We start from the raw sequence: 23225 nt of genomic DNA, 5'->3' as shown, positions 1-23225 counted from the left end.
AAGCCCCCATTCCTTGTATCTCTTTTGCAAAGATTGGGTTGTTTCTTATTATTCTTGTGTAAATGCAATAATAAGGACTGAGTTTGCACAGTTACTCAGGTTTTCCACCCTGTCAGCTAGCTGTGAAAAGTCACCAGTAGCTACCAGTGAAAACAAAAGCACTATTATCGTTCTGCCTTGATTAGAGGTGGCCAGTCTTTGCACCCATGATGTCATTATTCTGTAGCCACTAAAATGTGCAATATACTTACTATATTTTACTATATATTTACTTCATATTGATAAGTAAAAGCCATAAATATGCATTCTGCTTGTTTAAAGGTTGGTTGTTACGGGAGGTGCGTGGCAACTGGATCAAGCAGCGTCGATACTGGTTTGTACTGACCCAAGACTCTCTTGACTACTACACCGGACCAGAGAAAGGTGCCCGGAGACTAGGCACATTGGTCCTCACAAACCTCTGCTCTGTCATCTGGCCAGACAAGCAGACATACAAGGAGACAGGTGAGCAAGACACACTTATATACCTAACCATATGCAGATGGGATGAGGCATAGCTGACTCACACTCATGCAGGCTTTCCTGTAATCTCTGTAGAGTCCAGTTAGTTCTTTGTGTTAATTCCCTTTGTGGTATAGTGATCATAGGCATTATTTTAAAACTTCCCAGTAAATTGTTGGGTCTTTCAATATGAAAGTGGTGACTTGTGGCTAGCTTTCCCCTTCCCATGAGTACTGTAATTCTTAGTAAGTTTGGGAAGCCCCGGCTTTGTTTGGTCAGAAATGCGGGTCAAGGTTGGCCTACAAGTGTCTCATTCGCGTAACCAGCAAGGCAATCTCTTGGATGCAGGAAACAAATGACAAAGATTTATAAAAAGAGTTGCTTTTGAAAAGACACAGGGATGACTTGTGTTTTTTCAAATCTGTATTCCTCAGATACCCTTTATCTATGTTTGCCTCTCTGTGAATGGAGATTATGCCCTGCTAACTTTACCAAACCGCTTAAAATGCCAAAACCATAGTGCAAACCCAAACATAGTTCTAACTCAATTGGCCAGGGGACTTTTCTGGACAGAAGAGGACTTTCAACAGCGACTTTGTCACAGGCTCTCGGCTGTTTCACTGCTGAGTAGATCTGTGTTCCTCTTAAGCAGGGAAATTTGTCACAAAAGAGTTGCAAGAAATCTTTACTTCCTCTGTATTTTCTGGCTGTTGCCATAAAATAGGAGTTCATTTTAAGGGCTCTGTTTTTGGTCTCATAGACTCTTGAAAGCAGTGGCTAATGTTATATCTGAACATATTCAAATTGGTCAGTGGCAATAGTGCAGTGTAATGATTTGAGTAGTAAAACTTTTTCATTTTGGGGTTATACTTGACTAAGAACTTTAAACAAAGAAGGATGTGGTGCCAAGTCACGTAGCAGGAAAGCCTGATAATAGCCATGGGGCTACAGATCAAGCTAGGCTGCCTGGGGTATGTCTAATACTTCCTCTGCAGAAGGAGAAAATGTTCCTCTTTTTTAACTTTTATTGTGTTACCCGAAATGAAACTCACTAAGGGCTTTAGGACTCGTGTCCTAAGACATCTGCAGAATATCTACTCTTGTTTGGTTTTGGTGTGGTCTGAGGTTTTTTTTCTCAGGTTGACCTTTGATCATCAGTGAAGCTGAGTGAGTAAAGGAGAGAGAGTCTGTATAGAAGATGTGCAGGAATCAGTTTATTGTCTCACATGTAGGAAACTGGATCAGGCCTAAATCCATGCTGTTTACTTAAAAAAAAACAAAAAAACATTCCACACATGTGTGGAAAAGTGTCAGGCCAGATAAGGTGCAGTTTAAATTACTAACTATGAATTATTACCATTACATGTCATAAGATTTGCAATGGTTTTTAAATGTGTATTGCTTTATTATTATTATTGGGGTTTTTTTCAGGTTACTGGAGCATTACAGTTTATGGTCGGAAACATTGCTATAGGCTGTACACCAAGCACTTCAATGAGGCTGTGCACTGGGCTTGTGCCATCCAGAAAATCATTGATAGTAAATCACCCGTGGAAACGCCAACACAGCTCCTGATTCGAGACATTGAGGTGGGCCACGCAACGCAGACACACAAACATACGCAGGGTTGCTGCCAAACTACCTATGATTACAGCCACCAAACACAAGCGGCCATCAGGCTACATAATGCTCCACACCCCCTGCCCCGTTACCATGGAAACCACACGACCACATTGCACCAGGGAGTCCAAAGTTTATTCTGCTTGCCTTTCTCTTTTGAGTGACCTCATTTCATTCTGTCACACAGGGACAGGAAATAATACCAGACCTGTAGTTGAAAGGTCATTCCAAGATAAAGGTATTTCCAGCTATTTGAATATTTAGAAAAACAGGATTTGTGGCTTTTGAAAGATACCTTAGTTTGTGCAGGAAGTGTGTTTACAATGGATCGTCATATTTTAATGCACGGTTTGCTAGAGAACACATTGTGCTGGAATGTCATTGAGCAGAGAGACGACTCGTCTTGCATCAGTCTGCCTCTTGGGTGTAGAGAAGGGCAGTTCTGGCAGAGGAGATGGAGGAGGGCTCTGCATGAAGCAGCAGGACGAGATAAGCAGTCCTTTGCCTGGCCTCCTCTCTCAGTAATCTCCCAACGAGAGTCTCTAATCTCAAAGAAAGTGGTTAGTCTGCTCCCTCTACCCTCATCTGGTTTGCCAAAAGGGGTCAAGCTTTTATTTTGTAGGAATAAAGGGATCTGCTTTTCATTTATTGCTTTGACAGCCACTCATCCTTCCAACTAAAAACTTTTTCTTAGTCTCTTGCTTTCTCTCTCTCTCTCACTCACCTTTATACATAGGCACTTTTCCTCAACTGGACAAAGTATTCTCTCTCTAAAGTGTGAGGTCATGACTGGAACTGTAAAAATCCAGAGAGACTAAACAGAGGCGGCTTTGTGTGAACAGGACTGCTTGCTTATCTTTAAAGTATAGAATCAGGTTACAGACACAGAAGGGCGAAAGCCTGGCAGTTTTAGCAATGGATCTATAGCCAGAAGTCATATTTGAAAGAGATTAGGTGAAATGTTTTATTTAAACTGTGACTTTATCAGTGCTTAGATCATAAACACATCCATGCTCTTAACCATTGTCATCCAGTTCAGGGTCACAGGTGGCTGGAGCCTAGCCAAACTGTCACAGGGTGAGAGGCAAGGTATATCCTGGCCATGTCACCAGCCTACCATGTAGAGACAGGAAGCCAATTTAGAATCACCAGTCAACCTAACATTTGCATGTCTTTGTGACTGTGGGAAGCTAGAGTATCTAGAGAGACAGTCCACTCAGAAAAGTCTAAGGCTGCAGGGGCATTTGAGCTCCTTATTAGCTAAATTTATAATTGAAAAAGCATCTTGACACAACCGTTGTTGTGATTTGGTGCTATATAAATAAAATTTAATTTATTTGAATGAGGCATAAAACACAAGCAGCCCAATAATATGTTAGACAGACCTTTTAGAACCTTACCTTGATAACTGTCCATGAAAACAAAAAGTGGGAAACCCTGTTTATTTTGTCTTTTCTTTTACCAAACTCTTTAGTCGTGCTCGGTATATGAATACTCCAAAGTAGTGTAGCATGCTTGGTGTATTCTGGAATATCAAACCTTTTCCCAACCTGGCAATGAGGTTGACAGAGACCAGAAGAAAAAAACAATCGTGCTTTAGACCAGCTTGTTATTGCAAAGCATTTCTTTGTAATATAAATAAGATGAACAGATTTTGTTGCTGTTGTACAGGCTAGCTGTTTGCCCCTGTTTCCAGTCCTTCATAATTACCATGCGAGCGCTATCATTCTTCTCGTCTAGCTTTTGGCAAGACGGCTAATAAGCGTATTTCCCAAAATGTCAAACTATTGCATGTGGCAGTGGATGACCAAATGGAACAAAAACAATCTCTGGCCCTGGATCAGTGGATGAATGTCATCTGGGATGTTGAGTTGCTGCATCCCACTGCACGTGGTCCATAGAGCAACATGTCATTCCCATAGTTCAAACAGACAAGCTTGTCACCAGTGTGCACCAAGCATTTCAGTGGAATGTGTCAACTTTGCCCCACTAAGGAGGGAGAAAGCTGACTTGTCTCATAGCCAGAGAGAAAGGGAGGCACGATCGGGGAAGTTGCAGAGTCAGGAGAGAGCCAGAGCAGTGGCAACGTTACTAATGAGCAACAGGTGCTAGTGGGCAGTAGCATGGAAGCCATCTGTACTGCTGGAAGGTATCTATCCACATACCCAGTAAAAGGCACAAACACACGCACACCAAACTCATTGACACCAGTGCATAAAATATAACGTGTCAGTCATGCTAGTGTGGTTTGCTGGGTCATCACTTGACCTTCCTGCTGCTTAAAAGATGCCAGAGCTGGATTGTGACCCCGGTCAAATCGACCTCAGTCACCCTTCATAGGCAAACACACAGTCACGCACTCACAGAGTGTTTTCAGGCTGGCTTCGTGCTTGTTGACTGCACATGAACGTTTATTTTCAAATGTGTTTGTTTATTATAGATTGGTTTTGTTTTACTTGTGTGTTTTAGGAGAATAAGTTCAACCCTGAGGTAGTGGAACACATCTACCAGCACAACCCCATCCTGAAGTACACCCAGGGACCCTTATATGCTCCTCTGCTGCCTTTCCCCTATGGCAGTCTGGAGCACACATGTAAGTGCTTAAGATTTTTACACTGCCATAGCTATATGTATGTGAAAGTACCGGTTAAAAACAATAGCATGATTAGCAATTTTTTTTTAGCACTGTTTGAGTAAGTGTCAACTGGCTGAATTTACCTTCAAGCTCTTACGAAAGAGATAACTAGTGCACATGGCCACTCGGTGTGTGTGCAAAGCTGGCAGCTGTTTTCTGTAATTGCAGTGTGGCTAAGTGGAAAGAAACTGTTTTAAAAACTGTGATTGCTCTGCAGTTTGATTTGCTTAGCGGAAGAATAAAGCTCAATGCAACGCAGATTGCGTTTCATTTTGCTTACGTATGCTTCCTTGCGTGCACTCTCCTCCTGTGACCCTGAAATCGCTCTTTCTTCCACCCTAATGGACAATCTTCCAATCACTTAAATGCACTGGGAGGAATCTACCGTGGGAGCTTAGTGTGAAAATACATGCCTGCAGCTCTCTCTTTCTTTCTCTCTCACGCACATCCTCTCTGTGAGTTCAGGGAACACACTTTGTTTTATTAAGCTAAAAAAATCATGATATGATGATAAAACTGATGAGATGCTAATGTAATAGGTTGCTATATTACAATACTTTACATGATTAAATGTTATACCATTCCTTTAAGATATCTGCAAGGTTCAAATGTCTAGAAAAGGGGTGGGGGAGGAAGAATATGTCCTGACAAAAACTTTTGACACACTGTTCTTTGTTTATCTCTCCAGACCACAGTGGGAAAGGCTACGGCTCGGTGCGTGAGGAGGCCGTGAAGCTGTTCAACTGCCTGCAGCAGCTGGAATCAGCAAGGGAGCCGGTTCCAATCATCCAGGGTGTGCTACAGACCTGCCTGGACCTGCGGCCTCTCCGCGATGAGGTCTACTGCCAGCTAGTGAAGCAGACCAGCTACACGCCTTCCCCAAACACTGCAGCGCATCTCCGTTACTGGCAGCTTCTCACCTGTATGAGCTGCACTTTCCTTCCTGGGCCAATTGTGCTCAAATACCTGCGATTCCACCTCAAAAGGTGAGATGCACACAAAGGATGCCTGACAGTTGAAGGGTTGCTACGATTGAGCCAAGACTAAAATCTAATGCTGCTTGCTGGGAAGTCAGGTGCAGCGATTGTATTTACCTTGCAGTATTTCATTACAGTACTATTGTAATGAAATACTATTTAGCTCAAGTAAAGCAGTTCTCACAAGTGACCGCTTCAAGATTGTTGTTTTGCTTTTGCAACAGCCTTCAGACAGGATTTTTTTCACATTCAATTAAGCACACAGAAATGCTCCTAACTTGAGAAAGCTGCTCACCTCGTCATCTCTTACTTAGAAGTGGAAAACTTTCTTGCTTTTTCTGGCTCTGATTTCTCCAACTGGGAAACGTGGCTTGTGGAAGTAAGGTGGAAAACACTACAGCGTATCCACCCATGTTGACAGTTTGAGGTAACAGACTGCAGTTGTAGGTTAATAGAAAAGTTGCATTAAGTTGTTTATATAGTCATGCAAATTGTTTTACATGAGTGTTTCAGCAGTACGATGCCCTCAATCCCATATGAGACATCAGACCTGGAGTACACTGTAGGTGATAGACAAGGGTATAAGAGAGGAATGGCTTGACCTAGGAAATAAAGGTGAACCACTGTTGCGTGGTAGCAGCGAAACGCGGGGTCTAGACATCGGACAAAAAGCAGGCGCCAGCATCCCTAAACACTTGTTTAGATATAGTAGCATGATATGCCTTCACATTGTTAGCATGCTTCCCTAGACAGATCCAGTTTTCAAGGGCTGGATTTACAGGTCTGAATTAGCCCTTCTGTCAAGAATGCTAATCTAAGTTATTAGAAGCACTAATCTCCTGCTCTTGATTTTCTGTCTAATGCCATGCCATGAAACCACTACAATTTTCTATCTATATTTCTGTACTGGGAATCGCCCTCTGGCTAATGGAACAGTTGCATGCAACGGCAATTCATAACAACTCTGTGGAACTCGCTGGCTGTGTTTTGATACGTCTTGCTGTCACTCTCACGCACTCTCTCACTGTTTGGACCACTGCTGAGGCTGCAGCTGGGCAGAGCTAAGACTAGAGCTGGGCATTAGGCCCAGAAACCATCCTCCACTCCCCCAGTGCCCTGAGAAACCCCCAGGGAATGTCTGCTGTCAGACAGATTAGGCCAAAAGAAAGAAAGCAAGGGAGAAGGAGAGGGAGAGAAAGCAGGAAATGGTACAAAGACACAAAGAAAGGAGAGTATAGGAAATCTCACACAGATCAGTGGGACATTCGTAGTTATGTTTCAGCCACCTTTATGAGACAGCAAGATGTTAAAGTGAATAAGCTCGTTTTCCTCTATCTGCCCTTGTTTTTGCGTATTTTGGGACGAGTACTGGGGTGTAATTGTTTCCTTCCTATTTGTCCCCCCCTGTGTTTACAAAGGGCTTAGCTAATCACTCAGTCAGGTTGTATTTCACACCTTTCACACTCGCAAACCTCAGCCTCCCGCTAGATTGGTTTGTCTGCTGCTTTTTTTTTGTCCCCTCCTTTAAAACAACAGCACACAGACATACACTCACCTTCCACTCCTGGACACTCCATTGGGAGGAAGGAGGGGGTCACTCTGGTTCACAGGAGCGGAAACGCCTTTTCCTGTTTCGTGCACTACCCAAAGTCAAACATGTTTTCTTTGCCATTTTCCTTTTCTTTGAAGGATTGAGGGATGTTGAGTCTTTTAAGTTCCTAACAGCTAAAGTGAGAACATTTGTCATTCTTCGCCTCATTGACTTTCTAGCACTGCCAGCCCAAACAAAATAAAAACTTAGTTGAATCAAAGGGGTGACGCAAAGTCCATAATCATGGCGTAACACCTAACAGATTTTGAGTCGCAGGCATTAGTAAATTCTCTCTTTTATGCGCTTAATATTTTCATCTTTATGACAAATTGCTTTCACAAGTGCATGCACGCACGCACACAGACAAGCACTCACAGCAGTATCACTTTCTCACACATTTAATCTGTCTTGCAGAATCCAGAGCCAAAGTCCTGAGTCTGAAATGGATAACTATGCGTCATTCATCAGTGAGGCTCTGGAGAAGACAAAGTGTCGGGAGTGCGTGCCATCTTGGGAGGAGATCCAGATGCTGATGAACCGACAGGAGATGCTGTGCACCGTGCACTATCCAGGCCCTGGATCCTGCCAGCTCTACATCAGCTCACACACTACTGCCAATGAGGTTTGGAAGCATTTCCCTGTATTCTACTTGGCAGCACAACTTTTCTGAGCTGGCTTCAGAGTCTTTCAGCTACTCACTAGTTCCAATTCAAAATTTCACAGTGCAATCAAGAGCCTAGTAAAATGCTCCCTCTTCTGCCTTCACCCTTGAAGCCCAATAACTTGTGAGTCCATCTGTCTTTTCAATCCGCTTCTCCTTCCTCCTCACCAGGTGGTTCGAAGGATGCAAGAGAAGCTCGGCCTACAAGAGAGCAAAAATACATTTGCACTATATGAGCAGAATGCACTGTGGGAGCAGCCAGTCACAGGAAGCGCTCTGGTCGCAGACATCCTAACCAGGTTTGAAAAAGTGACTGTCAGTCTTTACCCTGGAAGATAGAACAAACAAAAAAGTCAGTCATAATAAAACCAAGCAGACGTGCTATCAAAACATTGTGGCAAAAAGCCTGTTTGTCACTCTATAGACGAGTATGGACAGAGCAGCACACTGTTTATTTATCTCCTCCCTAGTCCAAGTGCTGTGCTGAATGTTAACGAGTGTCCTTGATATCTGGTGACCTTGTCTGTTCTTGTTGGTCAAACATGACACTATGCTGGGAAACTAGATTTGTCTCTATGTCTGTCAGCAGTGCCAGCCAGGTGCTAGTCAAGGTAAAGATGATGTCATTTAATTGTACAAGGCAATAGTCTCAAAACGAAAACAATGAGCCAATTGGAAAAAAGGGCGCTATGCTTTATTTTTTTTTCTTTTTAAACAGGCATGGGTGTGTCTGTCCTCTCAATGTTGAGTGACAGGGTAAACATGAAACTGTCGGGTTACTAAACAACGGTATTACACAGCAGGGAAGCAATAGCTTGTAACATATTAACAGAAGGCTTAAGATTCTTTGATTGTCATATGTGTCTTTAGTGTATCTTTTTTTTCTTGACCCAGATTTAACTCTTTCTGTCCCTCTCTTGTGCAGCTTCTCTACTAAAGAGTCGGAGTCTAAATCCCAGTGGAAACTGTGTTTCAAGCTCTACTGCCTGTTGGATGCAGACAGCATATCAGTGGACAGCATAGAGTATTTATTCCTCTTTGAGCAGGTAATGGAGTGGAACATGAGCCTTCTCTTTTCACTATTCCTTTGTTGTGAGTGACCAGTGATGGTGTTGATGATGGCATCTAATTTATTGTCATGCAGTGATTCATCACTTGTGTTGTTGGGGGTTTTTTTGTTGAATCTTTTATGCTTTTACTAAACAATCTGCAATCACAGCCTGTAATTTCCCACTGGCTGTAAGTGTTATAAAATGGACTGCATAAAAAACATGACTAAGAGCACTGGCTGGAGTGCAGAGGGGGCAAAAGGCAGCCAGCATTGGCTTCATTATAATTTTTTCCTGGGGAATTCTATAAAAGAGTTACGGAATGAAATAAAACAAGGTGGGGTAGAAAGGATGGATGAGGGGACTTGAAGTTATTACTGACGACCTTTACCTTCTTTGTGTTTGGTTCTCTTTCTCTCTGTCCTGGTTTTGACCTTTGCGCCGCAGTGCCATGAGATGGTCGTGCGTGGTCAGCTACCAGCCTGTGAAGAGGACCTGCAAGCATTAGCTGCCCTGAGGCTTCAGAGCCTAATGGGTGACTTCAGCACACATGCCCCCTGCCCGCCTCTGGATGAGCTTTTTCCAGGTCATATGCTTGAAACTCGGGTTCTCATGTCAATTTCTGCACCACAAGATGTGCCTCCTTGTCAGGTAGCTGCTCAGGGCTGTCCCACGACGCAGCGCTTCCACACAGGACTCATTGCAGGGACTCTGTGGAGCCACACAGCTACAGCAGTGCACAAGCAAAAGGTTGAGCAGGACATGCGTCTGCGGACCCGCCTGAAGGAGGAGGCAGCGGCTGTCATGACGTCCATCTTGGAGCGTTGGAAAGGTTTGGCCGGCTACAGCCGCAGGGACAGTATGGCCGCCTACCTCACAATTGCACGCCAGTGGTCCGGCTTTGGATGCACTCTTTATGAAGTGGACTTTTATATTGTGAGTATTCTGTGCTTATGCTTTAGTTTTAGTATCACTCTTAAATATTTTTCTTCCTCAAAGCTCAAGAGCCACTTGGATCCTGCAGTCTCTTGACATTTGCACGCTTCTTTCTGCCTGCAGAGTTCAACGGGGAGTTTTTCCCAGAAGTTATGGCTGGGTGTAGCTGCTACATCTGTATCCTTGTATAAGCAGGGAGAATCAGAGGCCCTGGAGTCCTTTCCTTATGGCCAGATCTGTTCTTATGGTGTATCTGACAGCAACACCTTCAAGATTACAGCTGGGGACCGGGATCTGCTCTTTGAAACCACCAAGGTATAAACAGGGTGCAGAATTGTTTAGTTTAAGGGGGAAAATGCCATTCTTAGTTTAAAATTTGTCATTTGTGTGATTTATTTAGATAGTAAAGGGTTTTATTTTAGCTTTTCTGGATCTTGGTCTGTGAAGAAAGAGTTATAAAGAATGAAATTAGAGCCACACCTTTGGATGACTTATTGAAACATGAGCTGGGTAGCAGCAAATAAACTTTCAAAGTAAAATATTAAAAAGCATTACAATGTCCTAAACTGAGCTAGCTCTGACTTTGCCCTGTAAAACCAACAGTTAGTCCACAGGGTTAGCATCTCTGACAGTATGTGTCACCCAAGTATAATGGCTCACCTCCCAGGATGACACATACAGGGTGAGGCTGAAGGTGACTGGAAGGAAAATATTAATTGAAGCTGGTTCTGCTCTGACCTTAAACATAATGTGTCTCAGCTGTAGGCAGGATTCAGTTTATGTATAGTGCAGAGCCAAGTGGCCTTATCACTGCAGTTTTCTGCAGAGTAAGAGAAAGACGCACAGTGTCTGCCCATGATACCCCCTTCCCTCCACCTCTTTGACCCACTTTAAAAACCCTCATTAATTTGGTCTAAATAGAGAGCACACAACCTGCCCATATTCCCCAACAGATGGTAACCACCAAAAGTCTCACTTCCTGGCATTTAATAGCATGGGGGTAAGTTTTATTGCAGTGGTTAGATTAAAATATTAGGCAAAACATTTCTCAGAAACATAGATGTGCTTTTTTCTTCTCCCCCCCCCCCCCCCCCCCCCCCCCCCATCAAGAACAAATCATGCCTTTCATTGGGCCGCTTTGCTTGCATCTTCCCACACACAACACAAAAGCTCTCTGTGATCTCTCTTGAGGCACAAAAGTGACTTTATTTATTTATTGGACACACAGGCAAATTGAAGTACGGTTCAGAAAGACTTCTACTTTATGAACTTAAAGCCTCATATCCTTTTGACATAAAAGTGGAAGGTTTTCAGCCGATGGGCAGAGGAGGGGAAAAAAGGAAAGACCAGATTTGCAGGGGGTGATTATGATTAGGCCTGGAGTTGAATGTAAGATTAGCAGCTGATTCCAGGGTTATAGTTGAAATTGAAAAGCAGGTTGAAACTCAGGGACTTGTTTTATGCACAGACTATGTTTAGCCAAGAATCAGCAGGACTAGAGTAAGGGTAATTATTGCTTCTGGTGGTTTGGTGGTTATGTCCTCTGAGGTCTGTGTAATGGAGAGACACATGAAGAAATGAACTCCTCCACAGTACCCTCCCTTAGTTTTTCTGCAACAGCTGCTGAACAGTGTGGTGTATGTCAAAGTGAAGAACTATCCAGACACAGTTAAGAGATGTGTATGTCCCTTAAATCTGCCAAACATCACGCTTTACTTCTGGAGGATCTAGTTTTTCTGGCAGCTGAATGACATCATCTTTACCCGCCCTCCTGTGACAGTGCCAGACAGACACTGAGACTGCCACCAATTTGACCTCTCTCTCTCCCTCTCTCCATCACAGCTGACTGAGATCATGCAGCTGATGAATGCTTATTTCAGTGCCATCCATCGCCAACGAGGAAAAGGGGAAGATGCAGACATCACCATAGCAGACAGCACAGAGGTGGGCTTCCGTCACCTCCGATCAGCGCCGACACCCACACTCCTAGAGCTGCCCTCGCACCCTGTTTGAGAGGGACCCATACCCGGACACTCACTCCCCAACCCCTCAGCCAACTCCTCCGTGTGGCCCCCTGTGAGGCCTAGTCCCAGGCCCAGTCCTCAAGACACTGTGCCTCCTCCGCTGGGAATGGCACAGCAGCCAAAACAAAGAGAGAGCTGTTTTCATTCCCCATCTTTGAAAATAAACCCTCGCTGAGCTTTCCAGCTGAAGGAGCTGGCCAATGTAGGAGAGAGGGGGGTTGGGGAGAGGATGAGAAGGCAAGGGTTTCTGTTTTGCAAGTGAAGCCAGAAACCCACAGAAACCAATACGGCTGCTGATGATGTGTCAAACACCCTCCCCCCACCCAGTCCTGTCATGCAATCTACTAGGTTACCCTAAATGGCAGTATGTCCCACTCCTCCCTCACCCCACCCTTCAAGACAATGTGAGTAGTTAGGGATACACAGCAGCTGAGAGCTGAGACTTACGGCAACAATAAGCTGTGGTACCCCCTTCATAAAGGTATGGCTTAGAATAAAGACACTACTTTGTCCTCTTTCTTTCATGAAGAGTGCCATATGTGCGCTGCCTTTCGTAGAAGGCAGCGATCCCTCACGCACTGCTGGCATAGTGCTGAGAATATTCAGTGACACAGACATCTCCCCTGTCTTTGCTGCTCTCCGTCTCTGCCACACACATAGAAACCCGCTCACTCTCACATCCCTTTATGCTGAAATGTTCATCAGAGACATTCAGTTTTCACAAGGTCCCGGCTGAGCTTGCATTACCTAGAACTGTTGATGCAGTGAGCCATGTGAACTTGGAACTGGAAACAGATGTTGAACTCTATAGTTGAGTCATGTCGGCTGCCACTGCTATAAAACCCCTTACCTATGTGCGCTATTTGATCGAGAAATCAGAAAAGCCCTGTCATTTTCTTCATGACACATTCAGGATCCGGATTAACTGTTTCTTTTTTCACAGAAACCAAAGGATTTTGGAGTCCTTTCCACAGTGTCCCTACCAAATGCTCTGATTCGTCCTTTGTTGTGCTGCTTGTCTTGACTTTAATCCTTGAACTGAAATTTGGTTAACACTTGACTGATTAGGTAATTTTGCTTATGTTGACAAATATCCTAATGCAGCTGTAGTCTGCTGAAAAAAAGGTGCTTTTATGTTATACATATATATAAATATAAAAATCTCAGCCCCAGTCAGCAATGTGGATCATCGAACAGTGCCCCTACTTTAAAGAAACACTTTTCTAATCAGGCCACAGATGCTGTCGTAGTATTATTTATGCCAACGTTGCATTTTGTTTTAACTCTCCTTTTATGTCTTAATTTCAGACCCATGCATATATTCATTTGAAGTTTGCTTTAACTGATCAGAGCCATAGATGCTCCCTAAAGCAGCTCTTATGTGTAAATCTCATGTAGCTCCTCCTTTGTGTTCACTGGTTATTCTGAAGCCAAAGTTTCACCAAGTCGTGGGTTTGAGCACGGACCAAAGATGTGCGTATTTTAATAAGCTTTTACAAGAAGAAATTAACCAAATGCGGACAGATTCCCTAATTTATATGCAACTATTTCCACTTGTATTAACATTTTCCTGCTGTACACTTCTTTTTAGTGTAGTATTTACAATGTAGGAATTTAAGACAGTAGATGCTTTGTAAAGATAATAGTCCAGTACTGTCTGCTACACTGCCCCATGCAATATAACCAGCCTAATTTTCATTTTTTTCTCACCATGGAAGGCCTTGACAAGTCATTGCACAGTCTGCCCTGTATCCTGCTCAGAAGCAGGTCTTTGCTTTTTCTACTGCAGCTGCAGGCAGCTCCAAGCTGTATGAAAAGGAAAGAAGAAATAGAAAAATCAAACTACACGTTTTTGCTTTGTATTACGCTTGTTTGTATGTTGCATGGTACCTTTCTATTTGTGTATAGTTAATTGCACTATTGTTTGTTTTGAAACTAACTTGAGAGTGCAATAAAAAAAACTATAAATACTGTATGTAATTAATAAAAAAAATAAATTTTACCATATTGTCTTTGGTGCTGTTATTCAGCCTCATCTATCCTATTTTGAGAAATGTACGTATGTGGTGCCCAGACTTAAGATAAGATAAGATAAGCTTTATTAGTCCCACACGTGGGAAATTTGTTTTGTCACAGCAGGAAGTGGACAGTGCAAAAGTTATGAAGGACAATTAGAATAAAATAAAATAAGAATAAATACAGTACACAACTGTACAGAATAGAATAAAAATAGAATACTATATACAGTAGAATGTGTGAAGCATTAGTGAAGCATTAGGACTATTGTCTTCCTGTAGTTTTGAGCTAACTCAGCTGTGCTGTTAGTGCCAACGCTTTTTTACTGGTTTATAAGAATAGCTGGTTGAACAAGTAATGCCAACTGTCTTTGTTGCCCTGTGGTTATGCGCTGTTTAATTAGTCGCATGAACAAACATCAGGAGCACAGCTCCATTCCATTCTCATACAACCGACCAGGTGTGTCGTCAGATAACATCGGAGACATTTCAAGTAAGAATTAAAATAATAGAAAATGTTTTTATTCAGTTTAAAACAGGTCCAACAGGCAAGCGAAATGTATCAGTATATTCACTTTTAGACAACACAGGGGAAGCCAGTGAATCAAGAATATTTACAGGCATAGCGATGAAGTGTTTAAATGAGATATATCCTTGTACTGTGTTCAACTGCACAAACTAATTTTCTTTAGCGGACAAATGCTGTTAAAATGTCAATGCTGTTTTTATGGCAGGTATTTCAACACCATTTATGGCTCCAATCCAACTTCAACTTGACATTCTTGTTGGTCATGTACTGTGATAACAAATGAGCACTGTGTATCAGCAGCAGACAGATGGTACAGCGCACCACATTAACCAGCATGCTACTGCTTTCTGTCAGTTCCATCTATATGCAAGGACATCTCTCTGCCTACCAAGTGCACAAAAACTAAAGTACTGTACTTTGTATAAAAATAGACGAAAACAAGGCAAAATGTTGATTTAGACTGAGGATAACTGTAAATAACATTGCTGCAAGAGATAAACAATAGAAATACAGAAACGGGTATATACATTTACAGATGTTTTGGAGACACCAGCTGTTGATGCTTTGTACAGGATTTTCTATAATTAGTGCTCTTTTATTTCACAGAGCTGTTAAGGTTGATAACACTTCATATAAACTGGGGGTTCAGAATCTCCAGGATGTGATGCATTTACTTTTTCTGGTTAATAGTCATGAAAGTCTCTAATTTGGAGACACAAACACTATGTTATTACATGTTAAAGCAAGCCAATAAATATAGTTTTTATCCAGAAAAGCAGTTATAGCCAAATAACTATTCTGTGATATCTGTATGAAAGAAAACTATTTTTGGAGGGTGTCCAGAAGCGAGAATTAAGTATAAAACACAAAGTCTGTTCACTGTTCTTGCGTGCCCCAGGAAATATAGTCAGGCCTTGTTGCTGCGCTGTACTCGTCTACCAGCTGTTGGACAACTTCCCTCGAGTTGTCCAGCTCATCAAAGTTGTCCTTGAATATGTCCTCTTTGCGGAACTGCTCCAGGAAGGCCTCGCGCTTACGCAGTTTGTCGTACTGCCTGCATGTCCGCTCAAACAACTGCGGGACAGCAAAAAAGAAAGAAAGTGACATCAATGCTAACATCCCAAAGTGAGAAAAGTTTCAGGTTCTTTTTCAGATTTCTTTAAAACAGTCACACTTTCTGTTTTGTTTCTTCGCCTTGGTGTTACGGGAAAGAAAAATGAAGTCTATTGCATGACTGAAACTTCTGTGTAACACTAATTTCCCCTTGCTTAAATTTGGGACCTACATTCATGAGAAAACAAAGCACAGCAATATAACCACCAGTAAAGGCTTTTTAAATCACCTTAGATTAAGTAATATAATGAAATGACATGGCTATAGTTTCTTTTAGTTTTATAACTTGTTTTAAACCAGTAAAAAGATTATGTAGTTTTGAGGAAATGTCTTGTTTGGCAGCATGATAATCCAAAACCTAATTTTTCCTGGAATTCCCCATGAAATGCTGCTTGGGCAGCTCACTGCATATCCTCAACTATGAACAAGGACAGATTAAGGTCTCCACTACATAGCTACACACTGGAACTGAACATAACTTTCCAATATGCACTTACAGAGGAGATACTTGTGTGGTTGGCCATCATCAGGCCGCTGACTCGGTGAGCTGAGGGCAGGTACGGGGACTTTCTGGACAGAGCCACCTGGATGCTGGCAGGACCCCAGGGAATAAAACTGGCAAGTTTACGTTCCCGGATCCTCTGGAGGCTTTTATGCACCTAGAGTCAGTTCACATATGTTTAAATACAGTCCTAACATAATTATGTTGGATCAGTTCAACACCTCAGACACCAGATGTTCAATTGTACCTGTGTTGGGTCGACCTCCCCCTGGATAATGTTGAGGATGGCGATGTAGCAGTGGCTAGGCTGCCTCTCTCTTCCTGTGGACACCATCACATTCTTGGGTTGTAGGAGTCTCCTCATCACGTCCAGCACTGTGGTTTTCCTCACACTAGCAACCTGAGACACAGCAGGGTGATTGATTTCAAACGCAACACCATCGGGATTATTTTCTAATTTCACACGCATCACAAGGGACGCAACTCACCGACTGGTCAGTAGTGAGAGGTGTGTATCCAGTCATAAGGAAGTGGAGACGGGGTGTGGGGATGAGAGATGCAATCAGGCCAATAAGGTCATTGTTCATATAGCCTGGGTAGCGCAGAGTGGTTGTGCTTGCAGACATAATGGTGGAAACCTGCATGTATGAATGTTAAAGCAGACACTGACCAGTTAAGCTCCTTTGAAATGTTGTTATTTCTGCACTATATGCTCAATAACTGTGTTTAAAAGACAGATACTTTATTGATAGAACAACTAAAATTATTGATCAGCTCTAGTGAAAACACAAATTTTTCATCTTCCCACAAAATAATAAAAATATATTAAAAAACGACAATCACACACCCAAATGTAAATCAAACCCTAAGCTTTTCTTTTCTTTTCTTTCTCTTTATTTGCCACTTGGCCCTAAAAAGGTGTAGCTCAAGTCAAGCACTTTAAACTGTTTGGAAAGTGAAGCTAAGTGTGGTTCTTTTCAAGAAATCTGAAATCCATTTTAAAGTTCAACTAACTTGTCAAACTAGTTTGTGCATCTTGTAATTTCGGCATTGGGCGCCACGTCTCGCGCAGTCTGTCTCAACATTTGTCTTTGTTCAAATACAACAAGGAAGACTGCAAACTACACCTATAACTAAGACCTGCTGACTGACAAACAAAAAGAGAGGCAGAGGCTCTAACACAGTGTTATATCACTCACTCACCAGCTGATTGATCTGGGAGAATGAGGGGTTCTGGATATGCAGCCTGTCGGTGGCAATCCGATTTAGAGCGGTGTTATCCAAAACCACCTGACGCACAGTTCACATACAAAGGGCAATGATTAGACAAATGAAGAGGAAAAACAAAGGAGAGGGAAAAGCTCTCCAGCAAAACAGCATAGTGAAAGTCAATACACCACTACAATGTTAAAGAAAGGGTGAGAGGATATCGCAGTAATGATGCAGTAAAGGAACCTCTTAAGAAGCAATACAGTGTGCTGTTGTTAGAGGAGTTGAATATAAAAGACACACTGTACAGTCTCAACAGGGGGACCAATTCTTGGGCAGATTCTATTAGCTCTCCGGCTAATTTAATCAACATGGGGGCCTTATGCAAGACCCTGGAGGAAGTAGGTATTAAAGGGGAAACACCATTAGACTGTCAGAGCATCTCAGACTAATACAATCACCAATTCAGGACTTAGATTTAATAAGTTCGATATTAGATAGGATTTGTTAGGGCTCAAGGCTGGCACTCCAGTTTGCTTCTTTATTAGCCTGCTAGACAAGTAGTGAAGAAGTAGATCTTCAACAAAGGAAAAGATAAGAGTTAGACAGTCTCTATCTGTCAGTAGCGTCATAAAACAAGATTGTGCAATTCAAAATATAAACAAAATGCCATAAAAAGGATCCATCAAAGGCACCGTCAGCAATTAAGCTGTAGTGCTTAAAGCCAAGTGTCGCGTAATTTCACTTTAAAAGACAAATTACAACAGAGTAGTCAAATTGGGGGGAAAATATTTAACAGTTTTTGTATCTGTGTTATAATGTCACACTGAAAAGTTAAAATTAACATACCGTAAAACAGACCTTAAAGAAACCTTTTCAGTGAAGTATGGGTTCCTTATAAAAGGAGATAGCTACAGTAGTATACAGACTTTAAGTACTCACTGGCCACTTTATTAGGTATACCATGCTTGTACTGTGTTAGACTCACTTTGGCCTTCAGAACCACCTTAACACAGATTCAACAAGGTGCTGGACACACTCCGCAGAGATTTTGGTCCATATTGACATGATAGTGTCTCACAACTGCCGCAGGTTTGGCCTGGCCATTCTTCCTCTGACTGCTGACAAGGCATTTTCGGAGAACTGACGCTCACTGGATATTTTCTGTTTCTGTTTTTTTGGGCCCATTCTCTGTAAACCCTAGACATCGTTGTGTGGGAAAAAACCCAGCAGGTCAGCAGTTTCTGAAATACTCAGATCAGCCCATCTGGAACCAACAACCATGCCGCATTCAAAATCACCTTTCTTCCCCATTCTAATTCCCAGTTTGAACTTCATCAAGTCATGTTAACCTCTTAGGACCTGCCGTCCACATATGTGGACATCACATTTTGCGTTATTTAGACCAAAATACTCAATTTTGCTCTACATGGGCCTGATATCCACTTACGATGACATTATACTGCTACTGTTCTATCAAAATTTTAAATGAATATCCTCATTTGTGGCTCTCATTTTTCTTAAAAACAAAAATAAGGTAAAAAAAAAATCTGGAAATTCTTTGTTTTTACATTCATCGGGCCCCAATATGCCCAAATATCAAAGAGAAATTAAAAATGCATGTCGTAGAAGAGTTCGGGTCTTAGGAGGTTAATAAAGTCTAGATGCACAACATGCATTGGGTTGCTGCCATGTGATTGGATTTTTAGATGTCTGCATAAACAGGAAACTAAACAGCTGTACCCAATAAAGTGGCCAGTAAGCACATGTTAAGACATCTCATCTCAACATGTTAAATTTTATTTTCCCATTTAAGCTCAGTGGAATAGCTGAACAATTTGGTTTATTTTAACTTTATTTTGCATGGCATGGTTATAGGGTTTCCAAAAATGCTGATTCCTATATCCCTATGCCATCTTGTGAGATTATTTATGTCATGGGTGTGTAATGATGCCAAGAAAGCAATGGGATTAATTAGTATCCTTTCTTTTTTTCCCTTTTTTTAAATGCTGCTGCTCACCACGCAGTCTGCATTCTGAGTGAGTCTCTTCAACGTCAGCAGTGAGTTGTATGGCTGAACAACCACATCACTCATCTCATCCTGGTTTGGGAAGACTGAGTAAGTCTGTACCAGCTTCTTTGGGTACCTGTGGGACAGAAATTATATATTATTTGCTCGTACTATACTGCAAGAAAAAGAAATACAAGGGATCAAGTCGAGTATGTGCATGCGGACCTGTCATTGAGCCTCTCCAGGAGATAGGATCCAAGCCCCGAGCCTGTCCCCCCAGCAATCGAGTGACACAGGACAAATCCCTGCAAAGACAAAGGATCACTCAATACCTTCAATTTCAAGCTACAGCGTGCGCCACACATGTGCGAACCTTACTGTGAACTCTTCTGAAGCAGAACGTTAAATGTGCCTGTGGGTGTGCAAATGCCTCTTTTCCTCTGCAGTTATATAAATGGGAACGCAGCCCCACCTCACAAATAGGCTCCCTCACCCCCCAAGACAGCCCAGTAATACCTGCCTTCTTCACTCGCCCAGCTATTATCACCAGACATACTGCACGCCACACCCTGCCAACATACACATGCCCACAGCAGCTCGGCCCACCTTCCTATCCAATGCACACACGAGTGCACACACTAAATAATAATGTGGGGTCATAATGTGAATGAGTTACAGAAATTGCAGACCTTCGAAAGGAAATGCGACTGTTATTTTATGGGAGGCTGGCAGCTGAAGAAAGTTCACCCAAAAAAAAAGGACGCTAAGAATAATAGTGAGGCATGGCTAGGGTTGTGCTGGTTTTAAGATGACAGGCTCTGGCACCATTTTAGCATGCCGTTTCTATCAAGTCATTCATTTCTACATGCATTTTACCACAACAAAAACAAAACGCAAGCCTTAAAGACTGAGAGAAATCATGCCTGAGTAAAATCCACCACTCCATAACAGTATTCAGACAACGAATGGGTTTACTCAGTCTAGACTGAGCTTCACCTCCAAAAAGTCACTGAAAAGAAACACAAATCAACCCCAGAGACACCAAAACTGCTCACGTGACCACAAAGAAAGACGAAATGATCGCAAAATGACAACAAAGAGACACTGAGACACCAACTGCTCCACTACAAAGAGACACAAAATGACCACAGAGCGACACAAAATGATGACAGACATTACCAGTTAACCAGATCACAAAGAGACAAATGGAGCTGCAGCATGACCACAAAACTACAAAGAAACACAATACAAGCTACAAGGTGTAAGTATATCCATATCAGACAGGAAATCCCTGTAATTTCAACAGGTTCAAAAGTAATCCCCTCACATTAACAACAAATACCTGACACTTTAATGCATGAATAAGGTTTAGGCTACAGTTTCAAGCTGCTCTTAAAAAATTTAATATTTCTACACACATCCATATCAATTTACTCTTAAATCAATTTTTAAAATTCCACACTGCCACAGCCTCAATCGTCCCAGCCCTCTGGGATAGTCAGTATGTGATAAAAGATAAACTTGCCTCCAAACTGTCGCTGCCATCTGCCTCTCTGTCAATAATGTCGAAGATGTCTTCTTGAATTTTTTTTCCCTAGAGGTGGAGAATCCAGAGCAGATTTTAGATGTGTTATTATTTTTTTTTATTGAGATTAATGGGGTAAGGGTAAAAAAACAAAAAGAAAAAAGTAGGTTATATCAGGTGATCACCTGTGCATAGCCACTAGCCCAGTTGTTCCCGGCACCCCCACCATGCTCAGACAGGTAGATGTTCTCTGGGTTGTACAGGTTTGCATATGGTGAGTTAAGGATGGAGTGGATCACGCGGGGCTCTAAGTCGAGGAGAACTGCACGCGGGATGTAGTGCTCATCGTCAGCCTTTGGGGTTGACCAAGGGGGTCAAAAACAAGCGGTTAGATGAAAACACTGCAGTGTTGAGCTTGTCGTCTCCCTGCAGGAGCTTGGTTCTTACAGTTTACGATACAAGCATGCCACCTAGTCGCAAATAATATGATTGCACTTCAGCTGCATAGAAGCATCATCACACTGGAGACGTTGTACACTCTGCGGTGCAGAAAATGTAGGCTGATTGTAACACATAGCAAGAGAGACTATGTGCTATGAAGCAGAATACTTCTGCTCCACTTACCTGATAGAAGAATACATCCTTTCTGTCGGTCCCTTCTGTAGCAAACTCCTCAACAATCCCCTCTGGACTGATGCCATGCTCAGCACACAGCTGCTTCCAAAACTCAAATCCGACTGAGTAACAGGGAGGAGGCACAAGTAAACAAAACATGTTCATTTTGACTACTCAAACTGGTACAACTTTACTCTAAATGCACGGATGCCCGTTACCATAAAATGCATATCATAAAGGCACCTGATGGTAATCACACAATAACATTATGTTTATAGACACTATTAGTCAATAGGTAAGCTAGGATACAAGGTCGTTGTTTTTGTTATATTTAAAGTTAGCTCGACTTATTATTAGCAGTTAGCTACTGTCGTTACACAGCAGAATACATGACAATCTGATGACATCTCGCACAGCTAACAATAAAAAAGCTGTAGCGGTTTCAACGCTATCAACGTCTTTGCACGTACTTTGGTTTCCGCACTGTCCGAGCTGAAGCGTTATGATTTCCCGCGGCATGTTCCGTCTTCAGTCGCCCCTTATTTAGCTAGCTCTTGTAGTCTGCCTGCTAGCTAAATAATAGAAGAAAATAGCCACTGCTTTCACACCGCTTCACCTCTGCCCGCTCCTTCCCGCTTGGTCCTGCGGTGACGCTTCAAGCAGACTTCTTCTACTGTTGGTTAGCGAGTCGCAAGGCGACTCTAAACGTGTGCTGCCACCGTTCGTGTCGGAGTGTGTAGTGCTGTAAGGAACCGTAAAATATGCCTTACATCATCTGTCAACCTGTCCATCACCAATGCAAGCAAAAAGGGGCTCAGAGACACTCAAACACCCCAGCTTGCTTTGTTGCTTGGTCTACACAATCCAACTCTTTCTGACCGTCTCTATACTTCTCATTCAAGACTCTGAAAGCAAACATCGCATCTGTATTGTTCTTTCTCATTTTGAAGCCAGACTGCTGCTTCCTGATCATCACCTTTATTCAATTTCTCTTTCCCATAGCTTCATTGTATGGCTTATCAGCTTTTCGCCTAAGTAGAGCTTTGAATATTATCCCTTGTTCTTGAAAATGTATACCAACACACTTCTTCTCCATTCCTCAGGTATTATCCCTCTCTCCAAGATTATGTTAAACAATCTGGTTAAAAAATTCCACTCTCATAGACATCTCCATACCTCCACACTTATGTAATCTTGGCCAACTGCCTCTCCACTCTTCATCCCCTTCATCCTCTTCATAGCTACTTCCTCCTTACTAATCCTCTGCCCTTCCTGATTCACTAACTGTCCTCCATCTCTCCCCCTCTGTTATTTTCGTTATTCATCAGCTCTTCAATGTACTCAGCACACTCTTTAGTACAGCTTCCATCTGTAATCACTCTAACCTGCTGCACATCCTTTCATTATAAACATTATATAATAATAATAATAATAATAATAATAATGTTCCCCTTGTTTGTATTCATCAATGTCAACATAGAATGTGACCACAAGGGGACAGTGTAGACACGTTTTAAAATGCTCAACTGTAAGCCCACTGTCTATGAGATAAATTACAGTAGCTAAATAAACTTTCAGGTATACAGTTAAATTTAGATTATTTAGACAGGGAAGTAAAGTTCTTTTCATAACAAGGCATTTTCATTAATAGGTCGTAAGTAATGAATTGTACGAGATGATATTTTTAATAGGCTTAAAATCATGATGAATAA

The 23225-nt window shown here is 42.2% G+C and overlaps 2 protein-coding genes across 2 annotated transcripts in view; one reads left to right on the top strand and one right to left on the bottom strand.

The window, feature by feature from the left end:
* Positions 1-13964, top strand: part of plekhh3 (pleckstrin homology, MyTH4 and FERM domain containing H3) — a 36957-nt gene extending 22993 nt beyond the window's left edge. The window contains exons 4-13 of the mRNA XM_063472227.1: positions 322-504; positions 1933-2090; positions 4591-4714; positions 5445-5742; positions 7739-7946; positions 8157-8284; positions 8911-9031; positions 9482-9970; positions 10094-10285; positions 11813-13964. Coding sequence (XP_063328297.1) covers positions 322-504; positions 1933-2090; positions 4591-4714; positions 5445-5742; positions 7739-7946; positions 8157-8284; positions 8911-9031; positions 9482-9970; positions 10094-10285; positions 11813-11983 — 2072 coding nt within the window. The 3' untranslated portion in view covers positions 11984-13964. The remainder of the gene's footprint in view (positions 1-321; positions 505-1932; positions 2091-4590; positions 4715-5444; positions 5743-7738; positions 7947-8156; positions 8285-8910; positions 9032-9481; positions 9971-10093; positions 10286-11812) is intronic.
* A 255-nt stretch (positions 13965-14219) lies between these two features.
* tubg1 (tubulin, gamma 1) lies at positions 14220-22208 on the bottom strand. The gene is made up of 11 exons (XM_063472226.2): positions 21984-22208; positions 21523-21635; positions 21084-21251; positions 20899-20967; positions 19599-19678; positions 19383-19509; positions 17357-17443; positions 16642-16791; positions 16401-16553; positions 16149-16310; positions 14220-15612 (listed from the first exon to the last, which is right to left on the bottom strand). The coding sequence occupies exons 1-11, from the start codon at positions 22030-22032 to the stop codon at positions 15415-15417; spliced, it is 1356 nt and encodes a 451-aa protein (XP_063328296.1). The 5' UTR covers positions 22033-22208; the 3' UTR covers positions 14220-15414.
* Between the last annotated feature and the right edge of the window lie 1017 nt (positions 22209-23225).

This window comes from Pelmatolapia mariae, linkage group LG4, assembly GCF_036321145.2.
Source record: "Pelmatolapia mariae isolate MD_Pm_ZW linkage group LG4, Pm_UMD_F_2, whole genome shotgun sequence".
In the NCBI taxonomy this organism is placed as follows: domain Eukaryota; kingdom Metazoa; phylum Chordata; class Actinopteri; order Cichliformes; family Cichlidae; genus Pelmatolapia; species Pelmatolapia mariae.
The sequence above is the reverse complement of the archived record's forward strand: the minus strand, read 5'-3'. Positions and strand labels throughout refer to the sequence as shown.

Coding starts and splice junctions, on each gene's coding strand:
- tubg1 (XM_063472226.2), bottom strand. CDS start 22,032: ATGCCGCGGGAAATCATAACGCTTCAGCTCGGACAGTGCGGAAACCAA. Junction 20,968..21,083: donor GGGCTAGTGGCTATGCACAG/GTGATCACCTGA, acceptor CTCCACCTCTAG/GGAAAAAAAATTCAAGAAGA. Junction 19,679..20,898: donor ATGGCAGCGACAGTTTGGAG/GCAAGTTTATCT, acceptor TTGTCTTTGCAG/GGATTTGTCCTGTGTCACTC.